At 46.1% G+C, this 16,841-nt stretch overlaps 1 protein-coding gene across 1 annotated transcript in view; it reads left to right on the top strand.

The window, feature by feature from the left end:
- Nucleotides 1-16,841, top strand: part of KCNN4 (potassium calcium-activated channel subfamily N member 4) — a 121,951-nt gene extending 105,110 nt beyond the window's left edge. Inside the window, exons 7-9 of the mRNA XM_029576063.1 lie at nucleotides 3,553-3,622; nucleotides 11,477-11,653; nucleotides 12,174-16,841. Coding sequence (XP_029431923.1) covers nucleotides 3,553-3,622; nucleotides 11,477-11,617 — 211 coding nt within the window. The 3' untranslated portion in view covers nucleotides 11,618-11,653; nucleotides 12,174-16,841. The remainder of the gene's footprint in view (nucleotides 1-3,552; nucleotides 3,623-11,476; nucleotides 11,654-12,173) is intronic.

Here is a 16,841-nt window from a genome sequence, read left to right as displayed (position 1 = left end):
GGGTAAAAATCCTTCCTGCGTTGGCAGTAAACTTTGATTGCACAAAATATGCATTGAACAGGGTAAAACAGTGTGGACGGCTCAACACACTTTGGGGCCGATTTGATAAAAGTGCACAGAAAGCGGGCGCTCAGTGTTCAATGCCTGCTTTCCTAACGCGCGCCCAGGTACTTCTCCTGGGGGCGCCATGTAATATTTAAATTAGGGGTTACGCTGCCAAGGAGGCGACAGCCCAGGAGAGGTCAGCTGTCAGCGGACTGAGAAAACAGACACTGAAATTATCGGTGTCCGTTTTCCTAACCGGCGCACACCCACAGGTTCAGAAAATGAATGCTCATTAACTGAGCATCTGTTTCCCTAACATGACCAGCAGTACTCTTTTTTTATTAAATTTTTTTTTTTTTTTTTTTTTAAATCTTTTAAAAACTTTTCATTCCTCCAACCTTTTGGGCTGCTCTGGGCAGGCTTTAATTCTGAACGTAAAAATGTGCAGGTCTGGCATACATTTTTTTTTTTGCATCTGGGTAGCATAGCTAATAGCTTCATCAACATGCATTTGTATGTGATGAGCGCTATTATTTTCGCTGCGTGTTGGACTTGCGTTGTGGATGCAGTAATTCCCTTGTAGCATAACGAGCTGTGAACGTGTGTCCAAAATGCGCAAACTAGTGTGCTCGACTGAGCACGCTGTATTGCATTGCCTGTTTTTTTCCTCAGCCTGTTAATGCATTCAGGCTGCATTTTTTAGCACTAAATCTTTGCTGAGAGTCCCTAGACCATTTCTCAAGCTTTGCTTGATCCTCATTTTTTCCACACCTTCCTAGCAGTCCACCCTGTTGTAGATTTTTATATCATTGGCAAAAGACAAACCTTTCCCAACAATCCTTCCTCTGTTGCTCACAAAAATGTTAAAAATAACCAGTCCAAGGACTGATCCCTGAGACACACCACTAGTAACACCCCCCTCTTCAGAGAAAGCTCTGTTTACACTACCCTATGTCACCTCTCACCCAGTCAGTTTCTAGTACCCATACCAAGGGCATTCAATTTATTTATAAATTGTCAAAGGCCTTCTGAAATCCCAAGTACAATACATCTAGTATTCTCCCTTGATCCATCTCTCAGGTCACCTAATCAAAGAAATTGATCAGATTTGTCTAACAAGATTTACCTCTGGTAAAACCATGCTGCTTCAGTACTTGCAATCAATTGGAATCCAAAAACTGCACTATTCTCTGTTTTTGCATCAATTCCATTAATTTTCTTACCTGAGAGGTTAGACTAGCTGGCCTGTAGTTCCCAGCCTCCTCAATAATTCCACTTTTATGAATAGGAACCACATCCTCCCATCTCCAGTCCAATGGAACTACTCCTGACTCTAAAGAAGCATTGAAAAGGTCAGCCAGCAGAACTGCCAGGTCATCTCTAAGTACCCTCTGTACCCTCAGATGTATCTCAACAGGGATACATCTGAGGGTTCAGTGAGCTCCTCACAAACACACTGTTCTGAAATCGATTGAGGTTTACCTCACTTCCAATCGTATTTGTGTTTTGCTTTTTCCTCATCAGCCTCTACAGCAGAGCTTTCCAAACTTTTCATGTTGGTGACACACTTTTTAGACAAACATAATTTCACGACACGGTAATTCAGTCTACTAGTAAACCAGAGGTTAAAGGTTAAACGAACGAAACATATTTCGACAATTTATGTATGTTTCCTTAAATATATACATTAATAAAATGTTTCACGACACAACCTATCTCATGAAAACCTTAAATTTATATTAAAAATATATATTCCAAGATTCATGTTATTGTTATAATTTATGAGAAACAATAATAAAACAAATTGCCTGTCCCCCACACACTCATCTCTCTCCTCCCCCCAGCACGTCTGGCCCCCCCACACTCATATCTCTCCCCCTCAAGCACATGTCTGTCCCCCCAGCATGTTTGCCCCCCACTCACTCATCTCTCTCCCCCCAGCACATGTCTGGCCCCCACACTCATGTACCTCGTCTTTTTGATTGTTGCCAGTTAAGTGCTTCACTCCCTTCCATGATCACCAGACACTGCTGCTTGCAGTCAGTACTCCTCATGGCCAGGCCTCATCGGCAGCAGCAGCCAATGCAAGGATGGCTGGGTTTGTTCCACCCACCAGGCCCCCCAAAAAAACGCGATTGACAGCAAAAATCACCCAATAATAAGCAACCCATAAACTGAAAAAAAAAAGTGAATCTCTAGAAAAAAAAAAGCCCAAACTCGCATCAGAGTTGACCGGGCTTGCGTGACACACCTGCACACTGCAGGCGACACACTAATGTGTCCCGACACACAGTTTGGAAAGCTCTGCTCTACAGATTCCTGCTCTTCACCTCTGAGTCTCACAAAGCCACTTCCTTCTGTTACTAAAACAGATATCTCTCCCATTTTACTATATTTGCTATTTTTTCTTCTATTTGATTGTTTGCATTCTTGACCATTCTCTCAGCTTCTCTTAATTTTCCAGATATTGTCGTAATTTATAAATACTAACCTTTTCTCTCTTACCTTTTCAGCTACTTGTTTAGAAGACTATGGCAGCCTCTTTATTTACTTTCCTAACAAAATGATTAGTTGCCCTTATGGTATCGTCTTTTAGTTTTGCCCACTGCTCTTCTAATTCCCCTAGTTTTTCCCATCCAGCTAACAACTTCTTGAGGTGCTCCCCCATTTTAACAAAATTAGTTTTCCTGAAGTCTAGGACCCTTGCCTTTGAATGAACCTTCACCTTTTCTACTCTAATGCTGAACCACACAATTCGATGATTACTGGATGAGCCCCAGGTCTAGTTATTGCCCCCTCCCATGTGGGCTCAGTTACTGTTGACAGAACAATTCTCCTTGCAGAGAATCCAGGATCTCTCTGCTTCTAGAAGACAATGCAGCTGGGATGTCCCAATCAACATCTGGCAGATTGAAATCCCCTAGCAATAGCACCTCCTTTCTTAGCAAGTTTGTGAATATCCTCCACTGAATCTCTAGTTGTCTGCTTTGTCTGTGAGGGAGATCTGTATATTATACCAGATGTTTCATTCCCTGTTTCCAAATTAACCCACAGTGCCTCCTCCTTATCTTGTAAGGTCAGCAATGCTGTTGCTTTAATATTATTTTTTATATATATAGTGCCACTCCTCCTCTTTCCTACCCGATCCTAGCATTTACCGGCAAATAGAGCTACGGTATTAATGTCTAGGGCAGAATCTGTCTCAGAAGGGGCATTTAAATTTGTCTACCCATACATGTTAAACAATAATTAAACATGTTGACTGGGAAAACCAGATTAAGAGAAATGTTTCCTTTTCAGTGGGTTGTGGAGGCATAGGGAGCTTGTCCCAAGGCCCTGCATGCAGAGTCACCAGGAGAACTGAAGTCCTAGTACTTGTCTGGAATGATAGGTCGATACTGTAACCATACCATGCCTCCTCCTTTTTATAAATGATAACAGTGCTACGTCTATATTTATGATCAGATGGACTCAGGACTTTTTTTTGTTCTTGTTCTGTTGTTTCAGGTTTCGGCATAAGAGGCTGAAGCAGAGGAAGCTCCAGGATCAGGCAAATGCCTTGGTTGACATCTCCAAGGTAGGAGTCCTGTTTTTTTAGGATCATTTTGGGGGGCAAGGGAGGACTGCAGTCTTCAGGAGGTGAGATTTCTTGGAATAGGGGCTAGGGAAGGCATAAAAGGATCAGTCATAAGAAGCCCTTGAATTCTGCAAAATTTACTGAGCTGTGGCAACAGATAAATATGGAGTCATCCATCCCATGCCTCTCTTTCAGTTCAACAAAATATTGACACCAACTCTGGTGCTTCGGTTCTGTCCCATAGCTATTTATTACTGTGGGACAGAACGTGTGATAATGCATGGAAGGATGTTTCACTTGTACTAACACTGGGAGGGCCTTCTTTTGAATGCTGGATCCAGTTTTGGGCTCCATATTTCAAGGACATAGAAAAAGTGGAAAAAGCCCAGGGCAGCAACATTGTTCCGTTGTTCTATTAGATTTGTACTTTGCCTAATCAGGCCATACAGACTGCCTTAAGTGGCTTACAGCAATTAAACAAATTTGTAGCAATATATTTTATAAAAAATATATCAAACATACATTTTATAGAGAAAAATATAAGTAAGGCAGTGGTTGGACTACATGACTTCCAGCTGTTTTTATAATTGTAGATGGCTACTTGAAGTTCCTTCCAGCCTATCTTTCCTTGATTCTCTCTTTTTTATTTTCAGTGTCCCAGTGCCCTGAACCCTTTTTCTCACAGGACAAGCAGGATGGTAGTCCTCACATATGGGTGACACCACATGATGGAGCCCAATCATGGAACACTTTTGTCAAAGTTTCTAAACTTTGACTGGCACCTACTGGGCATGCCCAGCATAGCAGGGGTCCCCTTTCAGTCTCTTTTTTTTCCGCACAGCAGTAGCCACACGGGTGAAGGAGCTCTCTAGAGATCCCTGACAGGAATTTTCCTCACGGAACTTTTCTTTAAAAATTTTCAAAAAATTCTACCCCATAGGGGTCCCCCTATCGATATCCATACTCCGTGGTTGAAAGATGCGGCTTTACCCTTGTTGCGGTCGATTCCCATCGAGTTTTCCCTTCGGGGCTATTGTTCATCGACCGCACCGCGGCTAAATTTTTGTCAAAGCCATGGCATCGGGTTTTCGTCGGTGCTCCGATTGTCCTCGGACAAAGTCCATCACAGATCTGTATAGAGTTTGTGTTTTGTGCTTGGGGTCCGGTCACGATGCCCTACCTTGCACCAAATGTGCTCAAATGACGCAGAAGGGCCATAAAGCCCGCTTAGAAAAGATGGAGTTCCTTTTTCATTCAAAACCCCCAATTCCATCGACCGCTTCGAGTTTGTCTGAGCTGGTGCCATCGACCTCTCACCATCAGCGGGACACCGGTGCAGCCCGACCGGCATCGACTACTCCGAAAGTGTCGACAGCTTCCTCATCACCTCAGGAGAAGGACCAAGGAGAACATCGTGAAAAGCATTGACACCGGCATCGGAAGGCTCAGTCCGCTGATCCAGGCAAGCTCTCGGCATCGGCGTCGACAGAGCCACCGACAAAGAAATCCCATCCAGAGAAGGCCCCAACCTCCTCTGTGACCGGGTCACGAGGCGTTCCCCACCTTTATCGGTGCAGGGAGCCGCGACTCCACTTTTACGGGTGGACCCTCCAGCTATGCCTCTATTGCCTCCTACTCCAGAGCCGGGGTTAAACGCCCCAGGCTTCCGTGAGGAATTGGATCGGATGATCCAAGAGGCCATCGGAAAAGCACTGCAGGGATTCCAGCCTCCATCGATGCCAGTACTGGTGCCTGAGCCGGTCACCACTCCAATTCCCATGGCTCTTGCACCGCTATTGGGTAAACTGGTTACGTTGATCGGTGCCCTTCCACCACTGGAGCCAAGGACACTGGTATGCCCTCTTCCTTTGACGCCGATACCTTTGTCATCAGATGGCGAAGAAACACCGATACCCATACCACCGTCTGGAATTCTGCCACCGTCTTATCCATCGATGTCGCCGGTTCCATCGGTGCCACCATCGATACCGTCGGTGCCTCCATCGATGCCGGCGGTGCCTCCATTGATGCCTTTTCCGATGCCGTCGATGCCCAGGCCTGGCCCTTTGGGAATAATGCCATTTCTTCCCTCTGAAGATCCTCAGGGAGCCAGTGATCAACTGTTTGATTCTTGGACTGATGATTCTTCCCAGGATACAGATGATCTGCCTTCAGAGTCCTTTCCCCCTGAAGAGAGAAGGCGTTCTCCTCCAGAGGATCTGTCCTTTATTAACTTCATTAAAGAAATGTCTGAGATAATTCCATTTCAGCTTCAGACAGAAGAGGATTCAAGGCACAAGATGCTGGAAGTACTCCAGTTTCTTGTTGCCCCTAAGGAAATCATGTCTATTCCTATTCATGAAATCCTAATTGATCTTCTAAAGAGGAACTGGGAGCACCCAGGTTCGGTTCCGCCTGTCAACCGTAAGATAGATGCCACCTATCTTGTACAATCAGCTCCTGGTTTTCAAAGATCACAACTGGATCATCACTCTGTGGTTGTGGAATCAGCCCAGAAAAAAGCTCGGCATTCCAAACCTCATTCCTCCATACCTCCAGGGAAGGAGCAAAAATCCCTGGATGCTTTTGGCAGACAGTCTTTCATGGCTCAATGCTTATATCTCGCATTGCTTCTTACCACTTATTCATGACCCAGTATAACCGAAACCTTTTTAAGAATATCTAGGATTTCTCTCAATCTTTACCTGACCAGTTCCAGGATGACCTAAATGCTGTGGCTCAAAAAGGCCTGGATGCAGGCAAGCATGAGGTCCGCGCTGCATACGACATATTTGATACTGCCTCTAGGGTGTCCGCAGTGGGGATTAGTGCAAGAAGGTGGGCTTGGTTGAAATCTTCTGACCTAAGACCAAAGGTACAGGACAGGTTGGCCGACCTACCTTGTGCTGGTGATAATCTCTTCGGAGACAAGATCCAGGAGACTGTGGTGCAGCTAAAGGACCTCCATGAAATGCTGCGTCAACTTTCTTCAGTGCCTGCTGATTTCTCATCCACCTCCAAGAGGATATTCAGGCGAGATTCTAAGAGGCCGGCCTACAAACCAAGAAGGTATTATCCTCCAGCTTCCCGAGGTCGCCCCTTCAAGCCTTATCAAAAAGGTCAGTCCAGACAATCCCGGCCTCAGAAGTCCCAGCCAGCTCCTCAGCCGAGACCAGCATCAGGGTTTTGACTCTTTCCTGCAGAGCATATGCCAACCTCCTCTTCCATCTGTACCGGTCGGTGGCCGACTGTGCCACTTCACCAACATCTGGCACACAGTCACCACTGATCAGTGGGGGCTTGCGGTAGTCACTCAGGGTTACCACCTCAACTTCCTGACTGTACCAGTGGACTCCCCACTTTGGCTGACATGGGGATCGTCCGACCACTCTCCCCTTCTAGAACAGGAGGTCTTAATCCTCCTCCAGTCCCGGGCAATAGAACCAGTACCCCTCTCCCAACAGGGGCAGGGGTTCTATTCCCAGTATTTCCTCATCCCAAAAAAGTCAGGTGGCGTACGTCCAATCCTAGACCTTTGCACCCTAAACAAATATCTACAAAGGGAGAAGTTCAGAATGGTGACCTTGGGCTCTCTACTTCCTCTTCTACAAAGATGGGATTGGCTGTGCTCTCTGGATCTCCAAGATGCACACACACACATCTCAATTATTCCATCTCATCACAAATTCCTGTGATTCCTAGTTGGCCCTCGCCACTTCCAGTACCGTGTACTACCGTTTGGCCTAGCGTCCACTCCATGAGTCTTTACCAAGTGCCTCATGGTGGTTGCAGCCTTCCTCAGGAGTCAGGGTGTCCATGTCTACCCTTATCTCGACGATTGGTTGATAAGGGCTCCGTCTCACAAGCTGCATTGGCGTCCTTGTGTCTCACTCTCCATACCCTAATCTCCCTAGGGTTTCTAATCAACTATTCCAAATCCAAGATAGTTCCATTCCAAACCCTATCCTTTATAGGGGCTGACCTAAACACTAAACCAGCGAAAAACTTCCTCCCTCAGGATCGGGCTTTCACCCTGACCTTTCTGGTCCATCATTTGCAGACTCGAGTATCCTCAAGTGCTTGTCACTTCCTCAAACTGTTGGGTCACATGGCGTTCACGGTGCATGTCACTCTGATGGCTCGCCTTGCCATAAGAGTAATGCAGTGGACCTTAAAATTCCAGTGGGTTCAAGCTTGTCAGCCAATGTCCAGCATTGTTCACGTTACCACACAGCTCCGCCTGTCGCTTGCCTGGTGGATAAAACACTCCAATCTACTTCAAGGTCTTCCATTTCAGGCTCCAGAACCTCAAATTACCTTGACGACAGATGCCTACAACCTAGGGTAGGGTGCTCATGTCGGCGATCTACAGTCCCAGGGAACCTGGTCTCCAGAGGAAGCCAAACACCAGATAAATTTCCTGGAGCTTTGGGCAATCAGATATGCCCTCAAGGTTTTTCAGGATTGCCTTTCGAACAAGGCCATTCTGATTCAAACCGACAATCAGGTGGCGATGTGGTACATCAACAAGCAAGGGGGAACAGGCTCCTACCTCCTGTGTCAGGAAGTTGCATAGATATGGGCGTGGGCCCTTTCCCACTCGATGTGCCTCACAGCCACCTACTTGCCGGGCATGGACAATGTGTTGGCGGACAAGTTGAGTCGCACATTTCATCCACACGCGTGATCTCTCAACCCCACGGTAGCGGACACAATATTCCAAGTTGGGGTTACCCTCACATAGACCTCTATGCGTCAGTCCACAACCGCAAAGTAGAAAATTTCTGCTCTCTAACTCGCAGGCACCACTCACAACTGAGGGATGCTTTCGCCCTCTCGTGGGCCAGTGGTCTCCTCTATGCGTACCCTCCAATTCCACTCATATCGAAGACTCTCATGAAGTTGTGGAGGGAGAGGAACATAAGAACATGTTATACTGGGTCAGACCAAGGGTCCATCAAACCCAGTATCCTGTTTCCAAAAGTGGCCAATCCAGGCCATAAGAACCTGGCAAGTACCCAAAAACTAAGTCTATTCCATGTTACCGTTGCTAGTAATAGCAGTGGTTATTTTTAAGTCATCTTAATTAATAGCAGGTAATGGACTTCTCCTCCAAGAACTTATCCAATCCTTTTTTAAACACAGCTATACTAACTGCACTAACCACATCTTCTGGCAACAAATTCCAGAATTTAATTGTGCGTTGAGTGAAAAAGAACTTTCTCCGATTAGTTTTAAATGTGCCATATGCTAACTTCATGGAGTGCCCCCTAGTCTTTCTATTATCCGAAAGAGTAAAAAACCGATTCACATCTACCCGTTCTAGACCTCTCGTGATTTTAAACACCTCTATCATATCCCCCCTCAGCCGTCTCTTCTCCAAGCTGAAAAGTCCTAACCTCTTTAGTCTTTCCTCATAGGGGAGCTGTCCCATTCCCTTTATCATTTTGGTCGCCCTTCTCTGTACCTTCTCCATCGCAATTATATCTTTTTTTGAGATGCGGCGACTAGAACTGTACACAGTATTCAAGGTGCGGTCTCACCATGGAGCGATACAGAGGCATTATGACATTTTCCGTTTTATTCACCATTCCCTTTCTAATAATTCCCAACATTCTGTTTGCTTTTTTGACTGCCGCAGCACATTGAACCGACGTTTTCAATGTGTTATCCACTATGACGCCTAGATCTCTTTCTTGGGTAGTAGCACCTAATATGGAACCTAACATTGTGTAACTATAGCATGGGTTATTTTTCCCTATATGCATCACCTTGCACTGATCCACATTAAATTTCATTTGCCATTTTGATGCCCAATTTTCCAGCCTCACAAGGTCTTCCTGCAATTTATCACAATCTGCTTGTGATTTAACTACTCTGAACAGTTTTGTATCATCTGCAAATTTGATTACCTCACTTGTCATATTTCTTTCCAGATCATTTATAAATATATTGAAAGTAAGGGTCCCAATACAGATCCCTGAGGCACTCCACTGCCCACTCCCTTCCACTGAGAAAATTGTCCATTTAATCCTACTCTCTGTTTCCTGTCTTTTAGCCAGTTTGTAATCCACGAAAGGACATCGCCACCTATCCCAAGGGTGTAATAAATCTAATAGCCCCTCACTGGCCACGCCAGGGATGGTTCCCAATCCTCCAGGACCTCTCAATGCGCCAGCATATTCCTCTGGGGAAGGATCCGTTTCTGATAACTCAGAACAACGGGTGCCTATGCCACCCCAACCTCCAGGCCCTTTCCCTGATGGCCTGGATGTTGAAAAGTTAATACTCCAACCTCTTAACCTTTCAGAGTCGGTGTCCCGAGTCCTGGTAGCTTCACGAAAGCCTTCCATGAGAAGGTCTTATCGTTCTAAATGGAAGAGGTTTACTGTCTGGTGCACTTCCATGTCCATAGACCCCTTCACTTGTTCCACGGCGAAGTTTCTGGACTATCTCTGGCACCTGTCAGAGTCAGGACTGAAAACTTCCTCCAACAGGGTGCATGTCAGCGCGGTAGCCACATTTCATAAGGGTGTGGGGGATGTCGCTATCTCAACACAACCTTGAGTAACTCGCTTCATGAGAGGCTTGCTCCACTTAAAACCTCCACTGCACCCTCCGGCCCCTGCTTGGGACCTTAACGTAGTTTTGGGACGGCTCATGAAACCTCCATTTGAGCCTCTCCACTCTTGTGATCTCTGTTATCTTACCTGGTAAGTTGTTTTTCTTCTCACTATTACCTCCGCTCGCAGAGTTAGTGATTTGCTGGCTTTAGTTACCTATCCGCCTTACACTAAAATTCTGCATGACAGGATAGTGCTCTACACTCACCAAAGTTTTTAACAAAGGTAGTATCAGAATTTCATATTAATCAATCCATCATCCTACCTTCCTTTTTTCTCAGGCCCCATTCAAACCCAGAACAGGCTCTGCATTCCTTGGACTGCAAACGTGCCCTAGCCTTCTATCTAGACAAAACGTCGGCCCACAGGAAACCTACTCAATTGTTTGTTTCTTTCGACACCTTCAAATTGGGAAACCCTGTGGGAAAGCAGACCCTCTCCTCCTGGTTAGCGGACTGTATTTCTTTTTGCTACCAGCAAGCAGGCATTCCGCTGCAAGACCGTGTGAAAGTACACTAAAAGGGCCATGGCGACATCAGTGGCGCACCTCCGTTCGGTGCCGCTTGCTATTTGTAAGGCTGCTACCTGGAGTTCTCTCCATACCTTCGCAGCCCATTATTGCTTAGATAAGGCTAGCAGACAAGATTTCATCTTCGGCCAATTTGTTCTACGCAACTTGTTTTCAGTTTAACTACCCAACATCCTTCTACCAACCCATCCAGGGTTTCAGGATGCCCTCCTTACCAAATTCCACCCGTTGTTGTGCCTGTTGCACGTCTTTTGGGTGGATTTGGTGTATTGCTCGGGCATCCTCAGCTCGCTACTCACCCATATGTGAGGACTACCATCCTGCTGTCCTGTGAGAAAGCAGAGCTGCTTACCGGTAACAGGTGTTCTCACAGGACAGCAGGATGTTAGTCCTTATGAAACCCGCCCGCCATCCTGCGGAGTTGGGTTAATTTATGTTTTCTTATTTTATTTTTCGCACGTACTTTTGCTATAAGACGAGACTGAAGGGGGACCCTTGCTGGATGCAGGGTTAGTGCTATGCTGTGCATGCCCAGTAGGTGCCAGTCAAAGTTCTAGAAACTTTGACAAAAGTGTTCTGTGATTGGGCTCCATTCTGTGATGTCACCCATATGTGAGGACTAACTTCCTGCTGTCCTGTGAGAACACCGGTTACAGGTAAGCAACTCTGTTTTCTTTAGTCCCTTGGATTTTCTCTCTCCAGATGCAAATGATTATATGTGACCTGAATTCAGACTTGAACTGCTCCTACATGGAACTGGAAAAGAGAATCAACTCACTGGACAGGAAGTTAGATGACATTGCCAGCCTGATTTCTGCAACCAAACAGCCACTCAGGCGATAGCCAACCAGTCATGACCCTGTGGAGGGATTCAGCCAGGTAATGTGTAAAGGCCCTGTAAAACAACATGGCCAAATAATAGACTTTACCCAATCAAGGCACGGTAAATGCAGGAACTATGCCCACTCAAACTCTATGGAGGCATACAACCAGATAATCCAGGGACTATGTCCATCCTAGGCTCTGCGGAGGCATATAACAAGATAATGCAGGGACTATAAGCAGCAGTCAAAAATTATCATGCAGTCAAAAATTATACTCAAGCAGAGCCTTGTGGATGGGTACAGAAAGATAATACAAAGACTTTGATCAGGAAACCAACTTACAAATGTCCACAGTCCTAGTTATAGAAAAATGTGGCTCTAGTACCATGTTATATAGCCATGGAGGGAGCAGGAATATTGAAACCTGGACAGCTGGATAAAGTTATTTGTGTCTTGAGAGAGGGGCAACCTGTGCTTAATATGTTTCCTGATAAAAGCAGGAGGGGCATGCTTACAGCTTGCTTCTGAAGCATCAAGTGTTTCCTCACAATCATCTTGCTCTCCTCTCTTCATAGGAACTCAAGGACTGAGCCTCAACCTCCTCTCAACTGACTTCTTCATAGGCTGGTTCTTGAAGACAGGAAGAATGGTGCAGTGGGTTTTATGGACACCCATCTCTTCAGTGAGGAAGGCCTGCAGACTTGCATTGCAGCAAGGAGAACATTTCACGCTGCTGCTGTCTTGCCGCCAACAGTATGAATGAGGACCAGTGACTGTTTATAAGGGTCATGACTCAATGACCCCCGCTGAATCCATCGTGCAGCCCTTGAAGTTACTTCTTGTGCCACTACAAAGTCGCATGGAATGAACCTTCCAGAGAGGCCACAAAACCTTTGCTGTGTTTTCCTCAATGTTTGAAGTTGTATCTGTGGCAGTAGGGTAGAGAGATAGGATATGGACAACCTGCAGGCATGAGAATTCAATGCCACAGGCAACCAAGAAGCTATAGAGATTTGAGATTCCAAAGCCACAGGGGACCACAGGGAAACTGCAGGGATTTTTCTTTGCATTGTCAGTGATAATTATCCCCATAGTATTCTGCACTGCCTGCTGCTTTGTGGATATCTAGGTAGCTGATTCTTTCCCCACCTCCCACACAGAAACACTAAAAAGCAATGGTATCAGCTATAGGGATAATGGACATCATAACCTGGAGGCTGTGCATGGTAACAGCTGTAGAAACACTAACCATGACACCTGGAGGCTGTGATACCAGATGAGGGTACTGGGCCAGACATAGTGGCTTAGATCCACGGCAGGGAACCCTGGAAGAATACTACCACTTCAAGGGCTTGCTCCTGGGACAAATAGTGAAACTTGGGCATCAACAGTTATTGCTAGAACCTCAGGAATTCAAAGATCCCAGGGATTCTGGCAAAGACACGTAACTGGACATAGAGGTCCTTGGGCATGGTCCAAGGTTGGGTACAGGGGCCTCATGAAGTTAGAGACAGGAGCCTCTGGGGCTAAAATAAATCTAGACAGGGCCACATAAAGCTGGGCATGGGGATCCCTGGAAATGACATGAGGCTGGGCACAGGATCTCCTTGGAGTGACACAGATAGGGTGCAGGGTCCCCTGAGACTGACAAGGATTGGTGCAAGGATCTATGGGGATGGCACAAGGTTAGTGCAGGAATTCCTGAAGATGATATATGATTGGATGCAGGATTCCCTGAAGTTAAAATGGGTCTGGGTCCAGGGGCCTCTGAAGATGACAAGGACCCTCAGATGACACTGGCTGGCTGCCTGCAAAGCCATTCTTTTGATAGAAAACAATCAGCACAGCAACCAGAGGCTAAATAAGAGCTATCGTCTCGCCAATAAACATTGTACTGCTCACCCATTATTATTTAAGTTTGCCCTCTGAACCTCTCAAAGTAGCCATGTTCAGAACAAAATCATAAATACGCTCATCCGGAATGATGGCATTGGATTGGGCAATCTAGAGCCAGCGAGTGTGTAATATCATCATGAACTACTAGCATTCAGTAAAAGAAAATTGGTTCTTACCTGCTCATTTTCATTCCTGGAATACCACAGATCAGTCCAGATGCCTGGGTTTTGCCTCCCTACCAGCAGATGGAGAAGAAAAACTTTATTGACACTGCTACTTAACCTAATGTGCCACCCTCAGTATGACTTGTATCCAAACCAAGATGAGATTAAACCTAACCAGAATATCATTATAATTTGGAACACCCCCCCCCTCCCCAATAGACCGAGCAACATGGAGGTGAAGTCCCTTTAAAAAGGAGCTCTGTTCCACCAAACATAGAAAGCAGATAACCGAGAACAGCTCAGTTTTGCGGCAGCAAATAACTCTGCATTATGTACATACCGAAAAATAAGAGCAGACTGCTCAGAATGGGTGGCTCTCAAGAATGAAAATTAGCAGGCAAAAACCAATTTTCCTTTCCTGTTTGTACCCCAGATCAGTCCAGATGCCTGAGATGTACCCAAGTCCCTCTACACTGGGCGGGAATGTGATAGCCTCGCTCGCTGCACACTTTCCCCCAAACCAGCTGTAATCTGAGCCCAGACATCTAGCTAGTAATGCCTGGCAAAAGTGTGCAGTGACATCCACCTGGCTGTCTGACATATTTCTTGTGGAGAAACAAACTAACATTCTGTCCATGAAGTTGCCTGCGCCTGAGTCGAATGGGCTTACAGGCCGTCTGGCACTGGCTGCCCTTTTGCAAATGTATTCAGATCCAATCACTTCTTTCAGCTAGCACACAATAGTAGACTTGGAAGCTTTACTCCCTTTCCTTGATCCACTACAGAGCACAAAAAGGTGATCTGACCTTTAGATACAGCAGCAAAGATCACTGTACATCCAACAAATGAAGCTTTCACATAAGGCGAGTTAGAAATGTGGGGGGGGATTCCATCGTCTGACCGAGATGAATGCAAACACCACCTTTGGCAAGAAAGAAGGCATCGTGTGCAATGACATGCCCTCCTCCGAAATCTGCAGAAAAGGGTCTGTATGCAATAATGCCTGAGATTCCAAGATCCTTCTGGCAGAACAAATAGCCACCAAAAAGACCACTTTCAGGGTTAGATCTTTCAGAAACACCCTCTTCTAAGGCCTTGTGGCATTCGAGCGGTCAAGGACTTGGATACAGCTAAAGGAATCACACTCATACTCTTGCTGTGTCTTCAATACCTTTATTTACAGTCCCACGGAAACACAAAGTCAGAATGGCAAACACAAATGCAAACACTTGGGCTATTCTCCAGTCTCAGTAACTCAATGTAACTAGGCACTTCCCAGAAGTCTGCCTGTCCTTCACAGTAGAAGTATGCCTACCCTCTCTCAGAGAGGTGTCTGGAGCTCCCACTCTCAGACAGGACCTGGAGCTCCTACTCCCAGGTCCACAGGGCCCATCCTCTCCCCGCTGGCTCAACAACTTATCCAGATAAGAAGCTAGAGAAACTCCCTGTATCTTACCTCAGAAAACAGCCTAAAGTTGCAACTTGTACCCGAATGGAATTAAAGGCAAGTCCCTTCGCTAGACCCACTTGCAAGAATGTCAGAATATGCAAAACTGATGCTTGCGTTGACTACAACTTGCTGCAGACAACAAGTCTCGAATATGCTCCACACTCTACTATAAGCCAAGGATGTAGACGAATGTCTAGTTTGGAATAAAATGGCGATGATTGCCTTGGAATAATCCTTCTGTCTCAAACGATTCCTCTCAAAAGCCAGGCCATGAGACAAGCGATCCGCCTGTTCCAAAATATTGTACCCTGACAGAGCACATTCTAAAGGTGTCTGAATCATAATGGCCTGTCCACTGCTAAATTTACCAGATTGGCAAACCACAGATATTATAACCATTCTAGAGCCACGAGAATTACATCACCTGGATGCCTCGCTAGTTACCTCAACACTCTGACCACTAAGGGCCATGGGGGAAACACTTATAGGAGAATCCCTGGCAGCCTCAGAAAGACCAGAGCATCTACACTTCTGTACTCCTGTCTGCAACTGAAAATTTGGGCCGCCTTGGCATTCTGATTCGACACAATCAAATTCATGTGGGGAACACCCACCTGGCCTCTGCTAGTTCTAATTCTCTGGGATCTAATCCCTCATGACTGAGGAAGACCGCTTGAACGTTGTCCACACCAGCAATGTGAGACGCCACCAGAACTGTCAGGTGTAGCGCCGCCCAGTGGAACAACTCCTGAGTCACCTGTGAAACCATTCAAATCTTCATCCCCCCTTGACTATTGATATAAGCTACCATCATCGCATTGTATGATAAAATGCACACTGCTCGACCATGCACTAGTGGCCAAAACGAAAGCAACGCTAAGTGAAATGTTCTCGTTTACATCTGATTGATAGACCATGAGGCCTCTTCCTTTGACCACCGGTCCTGAGTCGTCTAACCTTGACACACCGCTCCCCCAACCGATAAGGCTAGCATCGGTGGTTACTATCACCCATTCCAGGATCACCAATTTCACTCCTCGTTCCAGATTGGCTTGCAAATGCCACCATGAGACACTGAACCTTGACTCCCTCACAAGAGGTAGAGGAATCTGAAACTCCTCAAGTGGGATAGAAGAGCCCTCTCAAGGGGTTGAATATGAGCGAACACCCAGGGAACTAAATCTAGTGTAGACGCCATGGAACCCGTGATCTGTAAATAATCCCAGACCCTGGGCACTGAAAGGTATAACAAGTAGTGAACTTGACTCTACAGTTTCATCACCTGGTTCAATGAGAGAAACACATTGCCAATGCTGGTATTGAAACAAGCTCTCAGATACTCCAGAACAAAAGATTGCTTTTGACCTCTCCATGACCCACTGCACCGACTGTTGACAGGATTTCTGACTTTGCTCAAATGAGCCAGTCGTTCAGATACGGATGCACCAGGATGCCTTCCTTTCGAAGTGCTGCAGCCACTACCACCATCAGTTTGGTGAAAGTCCACGGTGCCATCGCCAACCGAAGGGGAGGGTGCAAAACTGAAAATGCAGTCACAGAACTGAGAATCTCAGGAATTTCTGGTCTTCCAAAAGAATGGGTATGTGCATAAGAACTGCCATACTGGGTCAGACAGAGGGACCATCAAGCCCAGCATCCGGTTTCCAACAATGGCCAATCCAGGTTACAAATATCTGGCAAGCACCCAAACATTAACTAGATCCCATGCTACT

This window comes from Rhinatrema bivittatum, chromosome 14, assembly GCF_901001135.1.
Source record: "Rhinatrema bivittatum chromosome 14, aRhiBiv1.1, whole genome shotgun sequence".
In the NCBI taxonomy this organism is placed as follows: Eukaryota; Metazoa; Chordata; class Amphibia; order Gymnophiona; family Rhinatrematidae; genus Rhinatrema; species Rhinatrema bivittatum.
Note: the sequence above shows the minus strand (reverse complement) of the source record. Positions and strands in the feature narration are given on the sequence as shown.